This window comes from Ochotona princeps, chromosome 19, assembly GCF_030435755.1.
Source record: "Ochotona princeps isolate mOchPri1 chromosome 19, mOchPri1.hap1, whole genome shotgun sequence".
NCBI classification, from domain to species: Eukaryota; Metazoa; Chordata; class Mammalia; order Lagomorpha; family Ochotonidae; genus Ochotona; species Ochotona princeps.
Genome location: NC_080850.1, coordinates 25203811 through 25221742, shown reverse-complemented (window position 1 = coordinate 25221742; position 17932 = coordinate 25203811). Strand labels below are relative to the sequence as shown.

The window sequence follows — 17932 nt, the reverse complement described above, 5'->3', positions numbered from 1 at the left end:
TTGTTTAACAGATAATAATTTGAAAGGTATAGCTGTAGTTAAGGTATTAATTAAATGTCCTATTGTATCTCTGCACTTTTGTAAAGAATTTGCTGTAAAGAACTTGCTATAATTCCAGGGAAATGAGTGGCAAGTCCAACAAAACTAGAAGCTTTCACATGAAGAGTATAAGCAGTTTAGTTTCCGATACATTTACACATTTTGATCCATTTAAACGATAGCCTTATTTACCAATTTCTAACACAATTGCTCACAGAAGAAAAATTGTTACTCTTGGTAAGAGCTTATATATTTTCATCTAATTTATGATTCTTATAATTGGCTTGAATTTGGACAGGTATTGCTTGCTCTCTTCTAATTTATGATTCTTATAACAGACATAAACTTGGATAAGTATTGCTCGTCTAGAGAATTTTATGAGGGTTTTAAAGAGAGCTCTAGTTCTCACGTGACCTACTAATGCAGCACAGAACACTTAGTTGTCTCTGAGAGTAGAATACCGTTTTCCCAAGACACTAGCTGGTTTTACAGTGGGAGGTAAAATTGATTCCTTGTGTAAAAGGAAAAGAGCTTAAGTGAAAACTAAAATTTGGAGGCTAAAAAAAGATGACTTTTGAGTTCTGAACCCCAACTTGGACAGACTTACAGGACTGCCGCAGTGTTCAGAGCCGTCTCCTGCCCTTCCCGGAATTTCTCGTTTTGGACTGCTCATGTTACACTCAGCCTCCTTGACAAGAAAGAGTTGTTCGTCCAGAGCCTCCTTCTGCAGCTGGAGTTTCTGCACATAGCCTGTCTGGGTCTCCAGCTCCTTTTCCAGGGAGAAGATGATCCTGTCCTTGGCTTTGATTTCATCCATCTGAATTAAATGAGATCCAGGTCATTTTTATTTAATAAATCTGTGAAGAAATACATTTTTATAATGACATAACCTCTTTCTTCTGATATGGAATATTAAAAAAAAACCGGAAATACGACAAAGGAACAAATTCATGAATATGTTGAGTTATGTTGTGAAATGAATGGCTATTGGGATTAATTAGAGGTCAAGGAGAGTAATTTTTTTCCTCTGCTGTATCCTGCATGGATGTTTTCATTCAATGGATTCCTTGCAATGGTCTGGGGTTGGAAAGAAAAGGCAAACTTAAAAATAGGCTAATGGAGTAGATAAAGACAGACATAAATATGCCACTACAATGTTTAACTTTCTTTCTCCACACAGAGAATGAACATTAACGTTCAATTCAAATTAACAGCTGCCAAAATTAGTAGGACATTTATGACTGAAGAAACTGTAGACTTCCCAGGGACCTAGTCATTTCCAAAGACTAACATGTTTACATTCAAGTAGTGAATTTGGACATGAATTAGGTTCACGTCCTGTGGTTCTTTCAAATCTCATCCATATTGTATAGCAACTATTATTTAGCAACTATTCCACCACTGCTCTCTGAAATTGATGGTTGGGAACTGGAACAGGGATGGAAAATATCAGGCTATACTGTATCAGACAATATTTCCCCTGTGGGATATATTTATTGATTCCAACACATTCCTGCTAAACCTTATCATGGCCTCAAAAACATTTCTCAATGAAAAGACAAAGGCATCAGATACCAATGGATCAGAGTTCCATTGACATGAAACCTTTTTGCCATCCCTGGATATGGACTAATAAAGTAATTGTAAAACAGACAACCTGGTCATTGACTAACATTTAATCTCATTTCACTATATTCTGTGTAAAAATTCAAAATGCAGATGGGCAAAGACATTCAATACAGACAAAAATATGCTATTTTCTTCTTCTGAAGGTATCTCTTAATGACTAATCACTTTGTATAAATTTTTCTTGGTGGGGCTGACATGGTGATGAAGTGGGCTAATTCTTTTCCTGTAGTGCCTGCTCCACTTCTGATCCAACTCCTTGCTAGTTGGCCTGGGACAACAGTGTCAGCCAGGGTGGATGGCTCAAGCCCTTGAGTCTCTGCACTCCTGTGGGAGACCTGGAAGAAGCTCCAGGTTTCTGGCTTCAAACCAGTCTACCTCTGGCCATTGCAGCCATTTGAAGAGTGAACAAGTAGTTGGGAGATCTCTGTCTTTCTCTCTCTACACATATATAGCTCTACCTTCCAAATAAAAATAATTTTAAAAAGCTTCTTTGTTGTGCTCTTTAGACAAGAAAAATATTTGAGGCATAAATTATATTTGAGGCATAAACTAAGATACATAGTTTCATATTTTCCAAATACTGTGAGCTCTTGCCTCCAAGCCACAAAACTAAATTTCGAGTCAATTTTGGGAGGGCACTAAACTAAATTTTAAATTAGCCTGTTGTTTTGTTGTCTTGGATAACCTGGTGGACAACCATTAGTATCCTGCTAATTTTGCAATAAAAGTGCCATCTCTAGTTTCTATCTCTTTGCATCAGACTTGAGTTCAGCGTTCTTAATGGAGCAATGATTTCTCTGTCAGCAGGGTCATCTATAGTCAGCTCCTCATCTGCATGTTCCTAATTGATTCTGATGTATCCTCCCTAGTTTAATCTGATTCTGTAACTTCCCATATAAGCACCCTGATCATCACCATCATTCTAACCGAAATGTATACATCTATTAGCATATTTAAAGCACTATAGTGAGAAAATCAGATACTTTCTCATTTTAGAGCAGCAGTCTTATTCAGTAGATTCTATTATCAGTGTTTTTCCGGTGATGACAACTGACCTGAAAGGTTAAAAAGGTGCTTAGCCTAACCTTTAAGATGCCTGCAAATCACACTGGAGTGCCTGAATTCAATTCTGGACTCCAGCTGCTCATTTGAACTTCCCACTAACACAGACCCTGAGAGGCAGGTGGTGATAACTCAAGTAGTTGGATTCTCTTTTCCTCTCAAATAAAAAATAAAACACCCACACAAAATTTGCTGGTATTCATCTGCTAGTAAGTGTCAAGGTCTGATTTTTAATTCATGTTTATGATATTAGGGAACACTCTCTTAGATACTACGCACACCTGGCTCCAAGATTACCCATTTTCTTGTAGCATTTCCCAAACTGGTTTTCTGTGGAGTATCCTAGCAGCTAGTATTGTAGTAGTGCTACTGCACAGTGGTTTTGAGCATGGTCTCTCATTCCAGAATACTGAGTATTAACCAAAATTCTACTTCATAGGTAGGAAGTGATACATACCAGATTTCTCTAAGGGAACTTTCTAGACAGACAGTTCCCGTCTTTCTCCCTTTCAGCTATATAAATGAAGCTAGAGGACAGGGCAGGGACAGAATAAGAAGAAAAAAACCTTAAGACAAGTGCATCTGTTTTACTGAAACAGTTGCCCATGTTACGATGTTTGTACCTCATTTTTAAATCACTTTTCAAATGACTTAGATTTCAAATGGTCACTAAGCGGCATTTCTGGCTACTTTAGCTATGTGTTGGCAGAATGAAAATCATGGAAACAGTTTACAAATCAACAAGATCACATACTTGTGGCATTTACATTGAAAACTGTCAGGAAGCAAAAACATTTAGCACAAAGCTTCTTTCTGATTACTTACTTGCACCGTTCCTGGGTTCAGTCTTGCTTCTTTCTTCATCAGTCATTATTATTTCAAAAACCAAAGTCATGGCAGAAACCAATGTCTGCCCTATGCTTGGCTTTTACTTTCAAACGATGCAATATAAGGAATTAGGGGTAAAACACTCAGGATGTATGGTGACAGCAACATTTTACAGCCACATTGTATTATAGTACAAAGAACATTATACATGTTTAGCTTTTCAAAGTGTTCCATGGTAACTTTTTTTAACTTCCAATTGAAATCCTGGAGATAACATCTGAGGGACATCATGGAAATTCTTAGAAAACAATTACTTAGTATTGGTTGACACATGAAGGAACCTACCGTTTCTTCAAATAAACTTTTTTTTTTTCTAGGGAGGTACGCACTACTTTCTAACAGGTGTTAGCTTCTTTGATAGGCTAAAGCTAAGGATTAGCTGATGTTACACATCCAAGTGCAGTTAATGTGTTTTTTTTTAAGAATTGGGCAATTTCAACTTAGTATGCTATAGCATTCAGACAATTATTCCATTTGTTTTATCTTTAAGCATGTAAAAAAAATTCATGTAACTTTTGTTTCCATGCGGTAAAACAAAAGACTAAACTTTAGAGACTGAGTTAAGTCTTGGAAATTGTTAAAAGCAAACAAACTAATTCGGCAGGACTTATAATTAAACATTACAGTGGTTTCTATTGTAAGATTTATTTTTTTATTACAAAGTCAGATATACACAGAGAGGAGGAGAGACAGAGAGGAAGATCTTCCATCTAATGATTCACTCCCCAAGTGAGCCACAACAGGCCGGTGCACGCCGATCCAAAGCCAGGAACCAGGAACCTCCTCCGGGTCTCCCACGCGGGTGCAGGGTCCCAATGCATTGGGCCGTCCTCGACTGCTTTCCCAGGCCACAAGCAGGGAGCTGGATGGGAAGTGGAGCTGCTGGGACTAGAACCGGCGCCCATATGGGATCCCGGGGCGTTCAAGGTGAAGACTTTTAGCCGCTAGGCCATGCCGCCCGGCCCAATTGAATGTTTTACAGTGGATAGGAAGGTAGCTACTGCTTTCCATGTGTCGGAACATTGTGTAACCAGTGGGAGTATTCTGATTCACCATTTTTCCAGGAATGATGTCAGAAAACAGAACACAAGGACATAAAATTCCTAGTCATTTTAAAAATAGGTCATTTCCCCAAAGTAAACATGGTCCCATCACAATAGAAACCACTGGGCCCGGCGGCGTGGCCTAGCAGCTAAAGTCCTCACCTTGAACATCCTGGGATCCCATATGGGCGCCGGTTCTAATCCCAGCAGCTCCACTTCCCATCCAGCTCCCTGCTTGTGGCCTGGGAAAGCAGTCGAGGACGGCCCAATGCATTGGGACACTGCACCCGCGTGGGAGACCCGGAGGAGGTTCCTGGTTCCTGGCTTCGGATTGGCACGCATTGGCCCGTTGCGGCTCACTTGGGGAGTGAATCATTGGATGGAAGATCTTCCTCTCTGTCTCTCCTACTCTCTGTATATCTGACTTTGTAATAAAAATAAATCTTAAAAAAAAAAAAAACATTCAATAATGTTTTATAAATGAAAAACCCATAAAACATGCTGACTTGAAGCATATTTTTGCACAGATCCAAGAACATAGTATTTTTTCCATGTATTGTGGTCTGGAAGAACCAAATTTTTATGAGAAAGATGATTCCAAATCTTATGCTTGCAATCCAATTATGGTCTGTACTGATTTATTTATAAATCTCCCTATCTACCTATCGATGCAGCTTGCATTTTAAGCATGGCGCTAGACAAAAGGTGTGCAGTTCACGGTTGTCCACTGAGAGGGCGACACCTGACAAACAAGCCCAAAACAGAGCTCTGAAACCTGGAAAGAAAGTGGTTTGGCCTGGGCCTGCGAGGATTACTAACCAGCCTCCGAATATCCCGCTCCGACTCCCACTTGATCTTCGAGATGGCTTCTTGGTGGGATTGATGCTCGCTCCTGAGGTCCCCAGCCTTAATTTTATCTGCTTGGATCATATTGCTCAGAGCCTCGTCCACCTGTTTCTTGGCAGTTTTCAGATCAGCAATTTCCTGTAAGAGCTTAAGGCGCTCCGCATCGAACAGTTTCCGGGCCTCCTCCCGGGCCTCAATGGTGAGCGCTGTCCTTACTTTGTCACTGCTGCCATCCCGCAGAGCACACAAGGCAGACTTGAGTCTCTGGATCTCCCCATCCCGCACCTTCACTGTCCTCGACATCTCCTGCTCGTGCTGCTTGATGAGGTTCTCCCGCACGGCTTGCAGCTCCTTCATCTTCTCCTCGTGGAGCTTGGTTTTGAGTTCTGTTACCAGGACCGTGTGTTTGCGCTGCTCCAGCTCCCGAATCCTCTTTGCTTCTTGCGTCTTCTCTCTTTCAAGCTTGGATACCTGGACGGAGAGAGGCCAGAGGATGAAAAAGAAATGAGCCTCAAAGGAAAGGGGCACTCCTAGGCAGCATCGGCAGCACAGGCTGCTGGGATCAGTCAGTTCCTCCTGCCTTTTCCAATCCCAGGCCCCTGTGCACTTCCAGGCAACGTCATCCCAGGCCTTCCAGCTAGGCATGTGCTGTGTCAAAGGAGGAAATACTGGAGACCATTTACACGACATCGTATAAATGTTTGGTGGTTTTAGTGTCTGTTCTGACTAGCAGCACAGGCAGTGTCCACCAGCTTGCTAGAAATGCAGAATCCCGGGTCCTATTCCAGACCTACGAATGAGAAGCTGTGTTTTTACCAATCCCAAGGTGGCTGGTATGCACATTAATGTTAGGAGTATTACTAATTGTTTTCTGCTTGCCATGAGAAGGAGTTCAATATAGATCATTGAGAGAGTGCTTTATGCTACACAGACTTAGCCGGGTCCCAACTAGTACCTGTGAGCATCTCACGACACCTCAGAGTCAGACACTGTGGTCAGGCTAATAAATCAGTGCATGGGATAATATTATAAATGATTTCTCTCATTTGTTGTTTTCAAAAGAGAAAATACTGAATGAACAGACAAAGAAGAATGAACACAATGAGTACATACTCTCTTGCCTTAACTGGTCACACACACACACACACAGGTCAAAAGAGAAAAAAAAAAAAAAAAAAAAATGCCTGCTGCTCCTTGGAGTCATCTGTGTGATAAACAACTCTGGCGGCCATGGTTACTTTTTAAATAATTTTTTTTTAACCTGTTCCATAGATACCTCCTTGTAGCTCCACATCTACTCAGCCATTTTTCTTGCTGCATCCTAAGCTGGCACACCAAGTAATTGAGCAAAATAGTTTTTTTTTAGCCAACCACAAATTCTGTTTAAAATATTCTTCTGTGTTTTGTTATGTTTTTAGTAACAATGTGTATTTGCCGTTAGATCCCCAATGATACTACTACCTCTGGCTGAGTTCCTTTGCGAAGCAGCAGATCAGGGTGAGCCCCTAGCGTTACAAAGCACAAATGCTCCCAGTCTTTCTGTTGTATTGTTCCCCCACCCTCCTTCTGCATCACCTCTGCTCTCTGTCTCTCTATGTCCTTGTGGGCTCTTCTCTCTCACATATAACAGAGAGGGAGGGAGGAGAGAGGCAAGAAGGCAAGGAAGGAGGGAGACAGAGACAAGGAAAGACAGAGACAGAGAAACTGGAAATAAACAGGGAAAAATAGTTGAGTCCTTTCCGCTGAAAAGAGAAATTAAGATTCAAACGTTCCGTTGAAACCACTGTAATTACCACGTAAAATGTCTCACATTTTACTTACCATAGTGGTTTACCTACCTTTAGCCAGAATAATATTTTTCCAACTCTGCAAATATCATTATCCCTGTCAAGGTTATTCTAAAGGAGCTCAGAGCATGCGGTAGCAGCCAGGCTCCCTCACGTGACTGACCTCTCGTCTACTGACGGCCACCCTGCCACTTGCTCTAGAGCTGTGCCAGCCCGTAGGCAGGTACTACCACACTGCACACTTGGAATATCCTCAGTTTGAATCAAGATTTGCTGTAAGTGTAAAGCACAATACAGATGTTGAAGACGTACTGTGAGGTGAGAATGTAAAATATGGAAAGGGTGTTTGGCATAACCCTTATCACAATGCCTGGTCAGAGTCTGTGCTCCTTTGCTTTCAGTCTAGCCTTCTGTAAATGCAGCAGCTGGGAGGCAGCTCAAAATCTTAGATCCCTGCTCCCCAGGTCTCCCACCTGGGAGGAGTTTCTGATTCCTAGGTTCAGCCTGGCCCAGGCCTGTCATTTGCAGGTGTTTGGATGGTGAGCCAATGAATGGATGATCCGTCTGCCTTTCAAATAAAATGAAAATACATAAACTCAATACATACATGGCTTACACTCATGGCTCATATTTCTCTTGTGCAGCATTGCTTTTGTGTCCTGAGAGATTCATTTAGTAAAATTAACTTCACAGACACTGCCAGTGATAATCCTCTCAGTAAAGTCCAGCTATGGTCTTACATATGTACCTGCTCAAAAACCACCCAGGGCCCCATCTCCTGTGGAATGAAATCCCTGCATTTCCAGTCTCCTTTCAGCATCTTGTCTGTTTCTCAGAAGCATGCTTGCACTTTCAACTCCCCCTTTTCGCTTTCCTTCTCCCCTCCCTCACCTGTCCTCTACCACAGAGGTAAGGGATTCAGCTATTCTTTAAGTATGTTTTGCATTCTAGAATTTCTTCTTCTGAACTGCCCCTCCTTCAGCTCTTTTTGGCATACTGTCATGTCTTATTGATAAATTAGATGTCATACCTTTCTGTTTTGTCACCCTTACTGCCCTACAGAGTTTATTTCTCTGGTCTGTCTTCTCAGTACATATTGGTAACATCTCCTCACTAATCCATCCCAATGTTTTTTTTTTGGGGGGGGGGGGCATGCTCTTTTTGGCACACTTGTCTGTTCTCATGAACTCTCCTACCCTAGTTCAGACTGAAGGCTCCTAAAACGCCACCAAAGAGTCTTGTTTATGTTTATGGACCTGGTGGTTGCCAACACAGCATGTAACAGACAGCTACAACGTATGTAACTTGAAGGGTGTAAGTCAGTATGTTATCCTGGACAACCCATGAACAGAAAAAAGAATGATGGGTCCTCTTTCATACTTTAGGGAGCCTAGTCATTCTCAGTTACCAGAGCAGCCTCTAATCTGCTGTATAAAACTACAACAAAAGAAACATCCACTAACATCCAAGGCTCCCAGGTTCTCCTCTTGGTGTTTCCCAGTGGGGGCAACCTTGAGTTTTCCATTGCTCTACAGTAAATGCAGGTGGGTATCCTGTGGGCCAGAGATGGAAAAACTACAGTCCATGGGCCAAAAAAAAAAAAAATCTCTCCTGCTCCCCATTTTAATGAATAGTTTAATTAGAACATAGACACACTCTTAGGTTGTTCATCACTGTTCTGATGTAAACTGGAGCTCAGTAATTTCATAGAGACTATCTGGCTCACAAAGCTTAAAATATGTACTATCTTTCTCTATTCAGAAAAAAGTCTGTTAAGCCCTGTCCTGGAGAGTACCATTTTGAGAAGTAGGGCCTTATTATTTAATGATTAAGCTACTTGTTACTTATTTTTTTCCATCTAAGACAATGGGAAAGTTACTTGGGCTCAAATGATAAGGACTTACCTTTAAGTGCAGCAGATACTAGCTATGTCAGACATTTGGAACACTACCACGATTACAAAGACTACTGTAATAAATTACTGAGGGAAGTTTTAGCAATTATTTCTAACAACAAAAATTGTAGTAACAATGAAAAGAGTGAGGAATTTGAGGTTTGCATTTATATTTCTTGATTTGCTACTTCTAAGAAAGTTGCTGAAAAATGCTGTACTGGGATTTTCTTAAAAGTTCCCTTACATAATGTCCGTGAAAGTACCTTGAATTCTAAAGTACTCTGAAAGGTAAGGCAATACTATTCCTGGAAATGGTTAAGGGATTGAAAATACTTGTCAAACTCTCTGTGGTGCACTGTATCCCCCTTTCATTCTGTCATTTCAAATCATAGACACTAGTCTTTTTCTATGTACACTAGAGGGGATATTAACAAAAACAGAAAAAGCTAAAAATGCATGAACACAGAAAGCAGAGTTTAGCCTGAAGACAAAAACAAATATAAACACAAGGGTAGCCTTCTTGGCTACCCTTAAAAGGATCCATAGAAACCAAAGAAAAGAAAAAGGACTTGAATGACATCCAACATTTCTCATGTCCACTTGTTTGGGTTGCCATGGGAACTGGCATTTTGTCAGGATTTCTAGGCATGACTTTTGTTTTTAGTGCTTGGGAGAAGCGCTGCATGAGGAAGGAAAATCAAAAGGTTATGACTGAAATTTGGATAAGGAAAGAGCCAATACCATTTGTTTTACTGAAATCACCTTTGTAAAAATTATTTACAGTGAAGATTGTGTCACTGAGGAAATAAATGTTTTACATTTTAAAATGAAGGCATGAAAATATGAGGAGCTGGGCCCAGTGCAATAGTGTAGTGGTTAAAGTCCTCGCCTTGAACGCGCTGGGATCCCATATGGGCCCCGGTTCTAATCCCGGCAGCTCCACTTCCCATCCAGCTCCCTGCTTGTGGCCTGGGAAAGCAGTCGAGGACGGCCTGAAGCCTTGGGACCCTGCACCCATGTGGGAGACCCAGAAGGGCTCCTGGCTCCTGGCTTCGGATTGGCTCAGCTCCAGCCACTGCAGCCGCTTGGGGAGTGAACCACTGGATGCAAAATCTTCCTCTCTGTCTCTCTGCCTTTCCAATAAAAATAAATACATCTTAAAAAGAACAAAAAGAAAATATGAGGAGCTGTTTCTGAGTAACAACGAAAATGAAGATGATAGTACTCTGAAACAGAGAAAATTTATGTAGCAAAAATATCTATATTTTTAAAAAACTATTTTATTTTTGTTGCAAATGCAGATTAGCAGAGAGAAGGAGAGATAGAACCATCTGTTGGTTCATTTCCCACATGGCAATAGTGGCTAGAGCTGAGCTTGGCCAAAGTTACGAGTTAGGAGCCTCTCTCAGGTCTCCCATGTGGGGTACAAGATTCCAAGGAGTTGGGCTGTCCTCCACTGCTTTCCCAAGCCATAGCAGGAAGCTGGATGGGAAGCAGAGCAGATGGGGTATGAACCTTGACCCATTTGGGATGCTTATGACACAAGTTCGAGGATTAGCCTGTTGAGCCATGGCACCACTCCGAGGAAATCAATTTTGATTCACGAAGATGCTTTTTGGGAAAAAAATTTCAACTTCATCACAGAATATTACTTGTAAAGGGCTATTAGGAGTTAAAAATATATCTAAGTAGGTTTTTTTGTATATCAGTAAATTGAAAATTTGGGGCACCTCTGTCACATGGGTATAAGTTACTGAATCACATTTCAGATTAGAAAAGTAAAGAACAGCCTATACAGAAGATGCACCTGGTCAGTTAAGCTTGACTGAAGTCTAGTGTGGACCAGGAGTCACCTCTGGGTCAGGGTCAAATCTCCCTGTTTGCTTTGAAAGCTTGGGCAAATTGTTCCAGTTTTCTCCTAGTGCGAACTAGGGCTGGTGATACCATTCTTAGACATACTTAATGAGGACTCAGACAATGGATCATATGCCTTTAACAGCAGCTGGATCACGGCAGATCAATAACTATTAATACCTGGTATATTATTAACATTGATGAATATTTAATATGTTAACATGACATTATACAATATTAATACAGTATTATATTAATACCACCAACAACATAAACATAAGTATAGTACTCCTTCTTATCCACGCTTTCAGTAGCCTAGGAAACTTTGATCCATGATAATTACATGGAAAATTTCAGAAATAATTCATATTAGTTGCATACTGTTTCAAATAGCATGATGAAATCTCATGCCAGCCAGCTCTGTTTTGCTCAGCATATGAATCATTCCTTTGTCCAGTATATCTGTGCTATGTACTCAGCCTCACCATTAATCACTCAGTGTCCTTCTTGATAATCACATGCTCTATTGCTGCTTATGCTCAAGAACTCCTAGTTGACCTAACCATGCTTCCAAAGCCCAACAGTAGAGATGTTGACAATCTGGATACAACAAACAAGCCAGAAGGCACTTCCTTTAGTTGAAACGGTTAAAGTTCTTGACTTAAAAGAAAGAACAAAATTTAAAGTTGAAGTTGTTCTACAATACAGTAAGAACTTTTAAGAGGAAAAAATCCCTGTCATTTTTATTATATTTCTCATGTTCTAGTTTGTTATATATTGTTAATTTCTTAGTGTGATTAATTTGTAAATTAAACTTTCTCATGGTTAGGTTTGCATAAGAAGAAGCTTATGTCCAGATAGTGCTTGGCCCCATCTGGTTTTAGGTATCCATGAGGGCTTTAAGACAGACATATCCCTCTTGGATGAGAAGCGACTTCTGAACCCTATTATCATGAAAACACTCACATTAGCATTACACTATTAAGAGCATTACATTATTAAGAGCAACAATTCTTTTCCTGATTAAAAGACGTGTTCAAAGAGAAACCTGAGTTTTCGAAGTAGTTACCCAGTTTCCTAGAATTAGAAGCATCTGATTTTTGAAATATCCGGAGTACATGCAGGCACAAAATGTAGGGTGCAGCGTAGGACACTGGCACATTAAGCAGACTTTGGATGAAGAGCTCCCAGATCCCTTCTACCCAGAAGGTTTTATAAAAAAAAAAAAATAGGAAATATCATTAGCAAAACTTAAGCCTGCTGGGAAATGTTACAATATGACACAAGAAAGAATTCATGACTACTTTATAAAGGCCTCTTTCTCTTCTATCCATCCTAAACCTAGTGTGACCTTTGGAAAACGCTTTGGTAAATTCTGCTGAGATAAAAGATGGCTGTGACTTAAGCTTCCACATGATCTTAGAGAGCCAGGATGACAGACTGGACAGCCCAGGCAAAGGTTAGGAAGGGACTGAGAGGTTATCAAGGCAAGACAAACTAACATGAGCTTTTGCATGGATTATCTGCTTTAGATGTTCTTGGAGATCTAAACTCACAGTAAGCTGGCAGGAATCTTCATGGCGACAAAGGAACTCTCGCACAGGAGATGTGAAAGAAAGAGCTGCCCTTCTAGGAGGTTGCTCCCAAGAGCCTTACACACCTGGGGAAGCACAAAGCATTATAGTTTTTCATTTCTTGCTTTTACCTACTTACACTTTCCCCAAACAGAACTCACAGTACAGACAGCAAGAAATATCCAAGTCCCAGTGGGGGCCTGACCCGGAAGGCTCCGGAAACAGTCACTCAGCGACAGGGCAGATGGGACGGCTAGTTTCCCGAGAGTGCTCCACGGGCAACAGAGGGAAGAGGAATAAGACACTCGTGATTATCTTGATAACCACCACCATCTTAACAGAAGACAAGAGTTGTCATTTTGGCTCATCACTCAGTGTCACCGGGAGCAAATGAGTTACAACAGTTGTCACCTCCTTGCCTTCCTCAGTGAAGTCATATCCCAGCAGTCACTTTCCCAGGTCTGCAATGATGGTGGTAAGCTCAGCGGGGAAAGTACTTTCAAATGCAGGGTGGCAGCTCTGATTCTTTCTGGACTCTGCCACCTAGGCCTGCAGCTCTGATGCCTCTATCCTCTGAATCCTGTCCCTTCCCTTCCCAGTCACTGCTCCCACACTGTGCAATGCAACCCTGTCCTATCTCTGCAGAATAGAGAGCTATGGGGAATCCAGTGAGAGGATTTCTCATCTCATGACAATCACTGGTGTGTTCACACAGAGTCCACAGGCGCGACAAACAGAGGAAAATATAGATTTGATAGCTCAGAGTGCTGATCCAAAACAAAGATAGACTTTAGATAGAAACCTTTTTTCTGACCAAACCTGACATTTCCTATCTCGGTAAGTGCTGTAACAGTACTTACGCTACAGCTTTGATGGGGAAATGTTTAAAGACAATCATATAAGTTAATTCAGCTCAAAAATTTGCCTAGAATCCTCACACCAAGTGGGAGAGCTGAGACTGGGGCAGGATTAAATGTACTTTATGCACTGTGTGACAAATAGTAAACTTTCAAAAAGTTGTAGCTATTTATATACTCAACCCTAAGCACTCACGGCTAGACTTTGAATACATGCTGGATGTTGTGTAAATGGCAGAAGGATCATTTATGCTGCTAGAAAAATAAGTGATGCCTCATTGCCCCTAACGGTTTCTATTCTTTGCCTTGTCCACTCCCGAGTAGCTAAATTGTCATTTTTTTTTTTTAATCATCAGAGACTCAGATCAAAACCAAGAGTGTAAAAATCACATTTTGGCCTTCTTTACACTCTCCTAAAAGCTAGCCCTTCCAAAGCACTCTCATATTTATTTATAATAAAACTGCTTTACGATCTATTTACCCTTGAAACTCGCCTTGCTCTTTGGGGAAGACAACCGGCAGGTGGCGAGGCTTTGTTTGAGCTCCCAGGATTGTAACGAACTGTCACGGGGAGGAAGGCAAGTAGGGGCAGCCCCACAGGGAGGGCAAGGCAATGCTCTTCTCTAAGACGCAAGTTGCCAGTCTCTTGTTAGAGAAAGGGGGCAGGTACTACTGAGCAGCCTGCCCGCACCCTAGATTAACAGGGAGCCTGGTGGGAGAGTGAGCGTTTCCCATTTTCAAAGGTTCCATTGTATGGGGAATTGGCAGTGGTGGGATCCTTGGGGACCTCTGCCACATTGCTAGCTCATGAATTTGTTCTGTGTAAAGCAGCAGCTACATATGGTTCCCAGCTTCTGACCTGATAAACTTCTTCTTGTGAATGCAATTTGTCATCCTGTCCTTCCTGTAATTAAAGGAGTCTGCCCCCTCCCCAAAATGTTACATGGCCTGAGGGCAAGTAAGAACCAATTTCATATTCCTAGATTGTCAGTCCTAGAAGGAATCATACAGAGAAGCGTTCATCACCAGGAGGGCTGAGATGCCCAGACATTTTGTTACAATGATAAGTCTTGGTCCCCACCCTAGCTTTCCTACCTGAAGCTAGATTATTAATAAGCTCTTCTAGGTTATTCTATTACCCTGTGATGCTTAAGAGTCACATAAATGGACAAGCAGATTCAGTCAACTGAATTCTAGACACCGACATTCAGACACTTCAATTTCATCTGGCATATAACTCCAAATCTCCTGACTCCCAATAAAATGCTTTCTTAAACATCATGTTCCCTTTGGCTTCCCAGGAACAAAAACATTTCTTGTATAAACTTGCAGTGGGGTCTTATCTTTTCCCAACATCAAGGCTTAGTTGAGATAGAGTAAATAAGCTTTGGCAGATCCAAAGTTTATTTATTATTATTGTTAAAATGAGCAAAATGAGATTTGGGAGGAAATAAGAGATTAAAATTTAATCGTGATGTCAAAGGAAAAGACATAGATAAAACAGAATACGAATATCTGTTGGTGTGTGAGCTATTGATTACTGATGTAGAATATTTTCTTCCTACACAGAGTTAACTGGATGAAAGGTAACTTTATGGTGGCACAATCATACCAGTCTGCAGGGAGTAAAAATTTCTCTTGCTTCTTGAATATTCCTATGTGCTTTCCTAGTCATGATCCTACCTGATATTTACACTTCTCTGATGAGATATGTTAATGTATCCATTTAAGCAATGAGACTTTGAAATACAAGGAGACTTTTCTACAACTGACTCTAGTCCAGAGAACATAAAGATACCAATACTAAAAAGCTTTCGATAGTTTATTATGTGCCAACAAGCACTTTGAAAGCTTGACATAAATGCTCTTACTTAATTCTTGTAAGTTCTCCACGTACTTCTCTAATTCATACCTCATCTCAACCCTACAATTTAGTGGTAGTATTTTATTAGGGAAGAAACTTGGGTATAAGGAATAAATCACTTATCATTCCTACCTCTATGTTTTCAACAAATGCATATTGAGTTCAAGAGGTCCTGGTCATTGTTTAGGCTGAAGAGATGCTAAGTAAACCAAGTCCCTATTTTCATAACAGTTACACTTAACTGGGGAAAGATCAGCACAAAACAAGTGAATAAGTAAATGTATAAATTGCTGTGAGTAAGACAGTGAGCAAGGGACAGAGAGCGAGAGTGCATGGGCACAGCAGTGAAGTGTCAGAAAAGAGCCAGAGGCAACACCGGGAGATGATATCAGGAAAGGCCTTTGAGAGAGACAAGAAACCATTCAGGGTGTAGAGCAACAGAGTGATGCAACCTGCTATTTTAGAAGAATTGCTCTGAATTCTGTAGGAGAACTACAAAGAACAAGACTGGAACTACCCAAAATCATACTAAGTTTTGGGAGCTGCTGTGAGTGGCAGTCAGTCTCCATTTTAACACCTGACTTCCTAAACCAGTTTCCCAGGAGGGAACAGGTCCAAGTGATTCTGTATCACATGCTTGGTTCCTTCTTGCGTACCAAGGTGGTTGTTCTCTTGGGCAAACAGCAGGTGTCCACTGACGTGGGCTGGCAATAGGGCCAAGGCCACAGCCTCAGGAGGCCTCACTCACCTTGGACTTCTCCTGGTGCAGCTCTATCTGGATGTCTGTGAGCTTGGTCCTGAGGTCTTCGTTGGCAGCTTGAAGGGCAACAATGAGTGCCTCGGGCTTCTCGCCCTTATTTCGCCCTTTCTTGGACATTGTTCCTTTCGAAATGGAGTCTGTTGGTTTTCAGTTCCTTTCAAACAGGGGCTGCCATGTTACTGATCCTTATCCTGGGGTGCGATGTTTCAGCATCTACTGCAGGGTGCTCCTTGGGAAGGTTTCCCCAACCATTGTCCTGGAAACCCTGGGAAGAGGCAGAGACAACAATTACGGTTTGACAAAGAATGGCAGGCAGACTGAGCCAAATATCTGCCCACTCTCAGTCCAAGTAGCTGTAACAGCTTCCTTCATAGGCACTGCTGTCTCCAGGTTCTCTGCCTGTCCACTTCACACATAAGTCTAGAGTGATTTTTCCAAAGGGTTAATCTGATCATAACAGTGCTCCGCATCTTTCACATCTTAGCCTGCTCTTTTTTGCCTCAGTCTGCCCACACAGCCTTCTTCATCTCCTCCACATCACTCACTGATGCTGTGCTCACGGAGGATGTAGTTGTCAAAGCAAGTGACCTGTCTAGTGACTGCAGTGTGCTGAGAGCCTCCACTTTAAAAACCCATTAGATGAAGGCAGATGATTATGCAATCGCTAAACTCAGAAGTCGGGGTTAGATATCAATGCATTATTGCACTAAGCCACTCACATATTCATTCATTCATTTACTATTATTAGAGTTTTTTCCCATATGATGTGTAGGAACGATAAGTTGAGTACTTTTTTTTAAAGTGAGACTTTCAAGGAAACAAAAATCTGTTGCCTATCTATCATGGTCAGCTAAATCTATCTTACAATGGTTTCAAAATAAATAGACGCTAGTTAATACAGAAGAAAATTTTCTTTCTGAATGAATGAATGAGGAAGACCCTTGAGAAGGGGACAATGGCCTAGTGCTTGAGTAGTAAGTAGCATGTCTTAGATGGTGGAACAGAAATATCCTGAGCTAAGGAAATGGCTAATGCAGAGACACAGTAATCAGTAACTGTTCTGGACAGTAATCAGTAACTGTTCTGGGGGAGAGGTGGAGCATCACTCCATATATGTTTATAGGTACTAGAGCTAGAATTTCATGGACATTATAGATGGTGGGAAATGTAGAATTTCCAGCTTAGAATTTTGGAATGTTTTTGTAGTGAGCAATACGGAAGATGCTGTCATTTCTAGAAGATGCTAGTCTGGTCATCACAGAGCAGTAGAAGTGATTTAGTCATTCTGGAGAGACACAGAGGCAGAGAGATTAGACAGTAAATTCTTGAAACTTTCCAGGTAAAGGTTGATGACAGCATAATCAGAGAAAGTGGGGCTTAGGTTGAGGGGGATACGTTTATGGACTTATAAATCTTTACATCCTTCAAAAGAACAAGAAGGGAAAGTGGGGGAAATGTCAATGGGAAAATATGCAAGACTCTACAGCAGGACTTCCTTACAACTTGTCAGAAAACTGGGCGTCATGCCTATTGAGGTACTTCAGAACAGAACTAAGACGAACTCTTGCTGCCCACCCATATGGTCCATCACCTGCTGCTCCATGAACACCAGGGTAGTTTAGCTTTGACCAGTTCTGGGATCCTGGGCTTTGTGCCATCCTCTCAGAAGTACTATGGTTATGATCTTTGGTGTAAGTCTCTGGAGGTATGGGAATAAAGACAGCTTACAGGAAGGGACTGTGAGTCGGCCTGCCACACTCAGGGAACTTCCCAACACACTGTATCTTGTTCTAGGTGCTTGAGTAACTCTCCACACATCTTCTGCAAATCTTGTC

The 17932-nt window shown here is 41.4% G+C and overlaps 1 protein-coding gene across 2 annotated transcripts in view; it reads right to left on the bottom strand.

Annotated features, from left to right (window-relative positions):
- The window catches only part of JAKMIP2 (janus kinase and microtubule interacting protein 2), a 66472-nt gene extending 50255 nt beyond the window's left edge, over positions 1-16217 (bottom strand). For both annotated transcript variants that reach the window (XM_058677698.1, XM_058677699.1), the window contains exons 1-3: positions 16086-16217; positions 5481-5978; positions 647-856 (exon numbers count right to left, since the gene is read on the bottom strand). In XM_058677698.1, coding sequence (XP_058533681.1) covers positions 647-856; positions 5481-5978; positions 16086-16214 — 837 coding nt within the window. In that variant the 5' untranslated portion in view covers positions 16215-16217. The remainder of the gene's footprint in view (positions 1-646; positions 857-5480; positions 5979-16085) is intronic.
- Between the last annotated feature and the right edge of the window lie 1715 nt (positions 16218-17932).